Genomic DNA, 6645 nt, shown 5'->3' on the forward strand with positions numbered 1-6645 from the left:
CTCCCATGTTGGAGTCATTTCCAAAAACAAGGCTGCTGTGAGCAGTGACTCCACCCCGGGGGAACCGGGGGGGCCTCTTTCTGAAAAAAAAAAAAAAAAAAAAAAAAAAAAAAAAATTTGAACAAAATAGTCTCAGGGAAGGCTCCGAGAGGCCATGCTTGGGTCATGCACTCAAATCTCTAGCTGTGGGAGGGGCAGGAGGGATGGGCTGTTCTGCTTGGCCATGTGTGGTCATATGACTACCAGGAGCCAGGTCCTCATGTGGGTAGAGATGATTCTCCATGGGGAGGGTCAGAGGTGCTGGATAAGCAGAAGGAAATAACTGGAGATAAAAATTAGACTGAAAAAATAATGCTTCACCAAAAGCCAATGTTAAGGGGCCTTTCTCTTCAGGCACTTGGCCTGGGAGAGGACTGGAAGGTGGAGAAGGGGATATCAGCAGGTGGAGGGCAGAAGGTCCGGCTGCTGAAGAAAGCTCTGGAGAAGCACGCAGACAAGGAGGACCTGGTCATTCTCTTCACCGACAGGTAGGTGGGCTGGGGGCTTCCTGGCCTGGGTCCCCCAACAGAGAGATAGAAGAATATTCTAAAGGAAGGCCCGCACAGAACATGGGGGTGGAGGTCACTCCAGCTAAGGTTGCCTCCAGTCTTAGGGGGTCTGTGAACCTCAGGATGAGACCCTCTGTTATAGCGCATTCCCAGTCTTGGTGAAAAGATGGAAGGGAGTGGCAAATGATGCTTTGAGTGTGAGGAGAATGTTGGTTATGGGGACCATTTCTGCCCAGGGTGGAGTGGACACATGGCAGGTAGGGCTAGTGGGGCAGACCCATTTCCCAGATAGGAGCCCAGGGCTGGCATGGGAGGAGGGGGACTTGAGAGTATGACCCCAGTCCCTCCTTCCTGTGCCCTCCCCGGGGTCCTGCTCACCTCTGCCCTGCCCCTTCTTCCCCTTGTTCTGGCCACAGCTACGACGTGCTGTTTGCATCAGGCCCCCGGGAGCTCCTGAAGAAGTTCCGGCAGGCCAGGAGCCAGGTGGTCTTCTCGGCCGAGGAGCTCATCTACCCAGATCGCAGGCTGGAGGTCAAGTATCCGGTGGTGTCCGATGGCAAGAGGTTCCTGGGGTCTGGAGGTAAGAGGCCCATCAGCAGGACCCATCTACTGCCTTCATGAGGACCCCCTACCCCTGACAGTCACATGGGTGCCTCACAGGTCTCCAGTGCAGAATGTCCTGAGCAGGGCTCCTGGGTTTTCAGCCACAAACCTGCTCTTCGTGCAATCTTCCTCATCTCATGAAGCAGCCACTGCCCGCACATGGGAAGCCAGGAGTCCCTTGCCCTCTCTGGTCTCCTGTTCATCTCAAGTCACATTCCTACTGCTGCTTCTTTTTTTTTTTTTTTTTTTTTTGAGGCAGGGTCTTTCTCTGCCCCCCAGGCTGGAGTGCAGTGGCACAGTCACAGCTTACTGCAGCCTCAAACTCCTGGGCTTAAGCCATCTTCCTGCTTCAACCTCCCAAGGTATGCCACCGTGCCCAGCTAATGTGTTCTATTTTTGTAAAGATGGAGTCTCGGCTTAGTGCCTATGGCTCAAGTGGCTAAGGCGCCAGCCACATACACCTGAGCTGGTGGGTTCGAATCCAGCCCAGGCCCACCAAAAAACGATGGCTGCAACAAAAAAATAGCTGGGCGTTGTGGCAGGCACCTGTAGTCCCAGCTACTTGGGAGGCTGAGGCAGGAGAATCGCTTGAGCCCAGGAGTTGAAGGTTCCTGTGAGCTGTGATGCCACAGCATTCTACCCAGGGCAACAGCTTGAGGCTCTGTCTCAAAAAAAAGAAAGATGGAGTCTCACTGTATTGCCCAGGCTGGTCTTGAACTTCTGGCCTCAAATCATCCTCATACCTTGGCCTCCCAAAGTGCTGAGATTACAGGCATGCGCCACCATGCCAACCTAATTTTTTCATTTTTTCCTTTCTTTTTTTTTTTTTTTTTTTTATTATTGAGACAAAGTTTTACTAAGTCACCTTCAGTAGAATGCCATGGCGTCATAGCTCACAGCAACCTCCAACTCTTGGGCTTGGGCTCAAGCAATCCTCTTGTCTCAGCCTCCCGAGTAGCTGGGACTACAGGCACCTGCCACAATGCTCGACTGTTTTTTTAGAGATGGGGTCTTGCTCTTGCTCAGGCTAGTCTCCCGAGCTCAGGCAGTCTCAGAGCTCAGCCTCCAAGAGTGCTAGGATTATAGGCATGCACCACTGCATCTGGCTGGCACCAAGCAGTTTAGTATCCACCATTGGTCTTTCTCTGTGGGGTATGTGGGAGCATATCCGTGCATGGTATTAACTGGCAGGCCTGTTCCCAGACTGCAGGCACACCCATTAATCCAGGAGGACTTCTGGGAGGAGGCAGGGTTTGTGGGTAAGGGAATGAGAGGTAGATGACAAGAGAGGGTGGGAAGAGGACTCTGGCTTAGAGGCAGGAAACTAAATGTCTGTCCTGGTGTCCCCGTCCACCAATCCCCAGGCTTCATTGGTTATGCTCCCAGCCTCAGCAAACTGGTGGCCGAGTGGGAGGGCCACGACAGCGACAGCGATCAGCTCTTTTACACCAAGATCTTTTTGGATCCAGAGAAGAGGGTAAGAGGCAGCAGGCAGACCTGGAGAGGGTGGGAGATCCTGACTGTGGATCCTGCCAGCTAGGCTGCATGGGGACAGTCCCACTGGCTTGAACCCATTTGGGGTGCTCTGACAAACTACTAGGGAGCCTAGAAACAGAAGTCACTCATTCCCCGCAGTTCCGGAGGCTGGAAGTCTGAGATCTGGGGGCCCGTATGCTCAGGTTCTGGTCAGAGCCTTCTTCCTGGTTCAGAGACTCTGACTGTCCTCTCTAAAAGTGGCTGGGGAGCTCCCTGGGGCCCCTTTGACAAGTCACTAATCCCAATCACCAAGCCTCCACCCTCACGACCTTATCACTTCTCAAAGGCCCCGCCTCCCACAGTTCCCATTCATTCATCGATTCATTCATTCATTCAGCAGCTATTTATTGAGGGTCTAATGTATGCGAGATATGATGTCAGGTATGGGGGGATGTTGCAGTGAACAAGCCAGTGGGGGCCTCTGCCTCTGTGGACTCTCATTCTAGTCGGGGAGGTGAGGGTTGTACAGTCTCACATCAGGCAGGAGTCGACAGGCTGAGCTGGCCCTCTTTCATCCTGCCTGGGGTGGGGAGGTGCTGTTGAGAATTTGGCTGGACCTGGACACCAAGAAGCCAGTCAGCCAAGCCTGTCATGAGGCAGAACCAGGGCAGTCCCAGACCGGCCAGACAGGAGACTCAGGGAGCCCTTACAGATCAGGATTCTTGGATTCTGCCCTGCTTACTCCCCTACCCTCAATCTTTGTGTTGTGTGACCTTAGGTAAGTTACTTCCCTTCTTTGGGCCTCTGGCTTTTATTAGTCATAAAATGAGGCAGCAAGATTTATGCAGTGGAAACTATCAACTTGATCTTTTTGTTTGTTTGTTTGTTTGTTTTTAGAGACAGTCTTACTTTGTTGCCCTCAGTAGAGTGCCATGGTGTCATAGCTCACAGCAACCTCCAGCTCTTGGGCTTAGGCAATTCTCTTGCCTCAGTTTCCCAAGTAGCTGGGACTACAGGCACCCACAAAGATGCTTGGCTATTTTTTTTTTTTGTAGTTTGGCTGGGGCCGGGTTTGAACCCACCACCCTTGGTATATGGGGCTGGCGCCCTACCCACTGAGCCACAGGTGCCACCCGAAACTTAATCTTTTTGTTAACTCAGTTCTTCTTCCTCCTTCTCTTCTGCCTCCAGGGCTGTCATTCACAGTAGCCCAGGGTCTAAAATGTGAAAGTGGACCTGCCCTGTATGGCCTGGGGGCTAATCCTGGAGTACCACTCACCCTGTCCTAGAGCTCCATGAGACACAGTTGAGTATTTTTTTTGAGACAGAGTCACAAACTGTCGCCCTGGGTAGAGTGCCGTGGCATCATAGCTCACAGCAACCTCCAACTCGGGCTCAAAGGATCCTCTTGCCCCAGTTTTTCTATTTTTAGTAGAGACAGGGTCTTGCTTTTGCTCAGGTTGGTCTCAAACTCATGAACTCTAGCAACCCACCCACCTTAGCCTCCCAAAGTGCTAAGATTACAAGCATGAGCCACTGCTCCCAGTGCACACAGTGGAGTCTTATTTTTATTTTATTTATTTATTTATTTATTTGAGACTGAGTCTCACTTTGTCACCCTTGGTAGAGTGCCATGGTGTCATAGCTCACAGGAACCTCAAACTCTTGGGCTTAAGCAATTCTCTTGCCTCAGCCTCCTAAGTAGTTGGGACTATAGGTGCCCGCCACAATGCCCAGCTAGTTTTTGGTTGTGGTTGTCATTGTTGTTTGGCAGGCCCAGGCTGCATTCAAACCCGCCAGCTCTGGTGTATGTGGCTGGCGCTCTAGCCTCTGAGCTACAAGCGCCGAGCCTTATTTTTTATTTTTATTTTATTTATTTATTATTATTATTTTTTAGAGACAGAGTCTCACTTTGTCACCTTCCGTAGAGTGCTGTGGCATTACAGCTCACAGAAACCTCCAGCTCTTGGGCTTAGGCGATTCTCTTGTCTTAGCCTCTGGAGTAGCTGGATTACAGGAGCCCGCCACAACGCCTGGCTGTATTTTTATTTTTATTTTTTGAGACAGTCTCACTTGGTCACCCTTGGTACAGTGCCGTGGCGTTTTAACTCACAGCAACCTCAACCTTTTGGGTTCAAGTGATCCTCTTGCCTCAGCCTCCCAAGTAGCTGGAACTAAAGGTGCCTGGCACAATGCCTGTCTTTTTTTTTTTTTTTAAGAGACAGGGTCTTGCTCTGGCTCAGACTGGTCTTGAACCCGTGAGCTCAGGCAGTCCACACATCTCAGCTTCCCAAGTGCTGGGATTACAGGCATGAGCCACCAAACCTGGCCAGACACAGTTGAATCTTAAAGATGCAACATTGTCCTGTGGTTAAGAATAATGACTTCGGCTCGGCCCCTGTGGCTCAAGCGGCTAAGGCACCAGCCACAGACACCTAAGGAGGCAGATTCGAATCCAGCCCAGCCCGCCAAACAACAATGACAGCTGCAACCAAAAAATAGCCAGGCGTTGTGGCAGGCGCCTGTGGTCCTAGCTACTTGGGAGGTGGAGACAGAAGACTTGCGTGAGCCCAGGAGTTAGAGGTTGTTGTGAGCTGTGATGCTATGGCACTCTACCCAGGGGGACAGCTTAAGGCTCTATCTCAAAAAAAAAAAAAAAAAAGAAGAATGACTTTAAGGGCCAGGTTTGGGCATTGTGGTGGGCACCTGTAGTCCCAGCTACTCTGGAGGCTGAGGCAAGAAACTTGCTTGAGCCCAAGAGTTTGAGGTTGCTATGACACCACAGCACTCTATCGAGGGTAACAAAGTAAAACTCTGTCTCCAAAAAAAAGAAAAAAAAGTACAGAATAAGGACTTCAGGGCCAGGCTGCCTGGGTGCCAACCCCAGCTCAGCTGAGTACTTATTAGCTGTGTGACACTGGACAAGTACTGGGCAGGTTACCTAACTTCTCTGTGCCTTGCTCCCCCCACCACTTATAAAATACAATAAAGTAATGAGAGTACTTTCTCATAGGGACTTCACAGAGATGAAATTGATGAATGCACACAGCACACTTGGACTAGAAAGGGCCTGTAGTAAAGTGCTGCTAAGTGTTTGTTACCATCATGGTTTTCGCCTTTGTAGTTGAACTAGCTTGTTTCTTATATTCCTTCCAGTTCTGAGCTTGGTTCCCTGTAAATAGATCCACTAGACCCATAGGTCCCAGGGGCTCCTGGCTGGCTTTTTCAGGGCTCCAGGCTGAAGTGTCCTGTTGTGACAAGGCAGTACAGGCATGAAATGAGGGGCAGAGGTGCGGTGACCGGCTCCTCCCTGAGCGTGATGGAGCTCCGTCTTCTGCCTGGGCCTGTCCCTGCTGCAACCTGGTGTTCTTCTTCCTGCAGGAGCAGATCAATATCACCCTGGACCACCGCTGCCGTATCTTCCAGAACTTGGATGGAGCCTTGGGTGAGCAATCTCCACCAGGAGGGGTGGGATTTTGAGAGGGGTGGTAGGAAGGAGATATGGATTCCAGGCAGGATTGGAACCCAAGAAAGAGAACTGGGCTGGTTCCTCTGTAGCCATTGAGCTAGGAGGTTGCTGGCCTCATATCCTGGTTCCCGGGACCACCTGGATGTCCTGGGGCAGTGCTGTGTCTCTCCAGGGGTGGGGAGACAGGGAGCACTTCAGCCTGGGAGGGTCTGGGTGGTGCACACCGCATATACCAGACCCCCTGCCCTGCACGCTGGGTCCTCACAGATGGGCCCCCTTCTCCTCCTTCCCTGGCCCTCCCACTTCCAGGTGAAGGATTCCTGGGCTAGGAGTGGGGACTGAGCTAGCTGGGAACTGACAGGCAACTCCGGAGGTAGGAAGGCCAGTTGGCCCTCAAAGCCACAAACACCCCAGGCCTCACTGTATGTCCGTAGCTGGTGATGATGTTGGTTTGCCACAGGGCTTCCTGGGGGTCCTTAAGCAAGTCACTCCTGCCCTTTCAAGGTGTGGGGTGGGGGCTCAATTTTCTTATCTTTTTTTTTTTTTTTT

The 6645-nt window shown here is 51.6% G+C and overlaps 1 protein-coding gene across 1 annotated transcript in view; it reads left to right on the top strand.

Annotated features, from left to right (window-relative positions):
* The window catches only part of PLOD1 (procollagen-lysine,2-oxoglutarate 5-dioxygenase 1), a 30229-nt gene that overhangs the window by 10226 nt on the left and 13358 nt on the right, over positions 1–6645 (top strand). The window contains exons 3-6 of the mRNA XM_023515147.1: positions 394–527; positions 965–1128; positions 2516–2628; positions 6009–6072. Coding sequence (XP_023370915.1) covers positions 394–527; positions 965–1128; positions 2516–2628; positions 6009–6072 — 475 coding nt within the window. The remainder of the gene's footprint in view (positions 1–393; positions 528–964; positions 1129–2515; positions 2629–6008; positions 6073–6645) is intronic.

Source organism: Otolemur garnettii, unplaced genomic scaffold (assembly GCF_000181295.1).
Source record: "Otolemur garnettii isolate 467f Iridium unplaced genomic scaffold, OtoGar3 scaffold00067, whole genome shotgun sequence".
Lineage (NCBI taxonomy): Eukaryota > Metazoa > Chordata > Mammalia > Primates > Galagidae > Otolemur > Otolemur garnettii.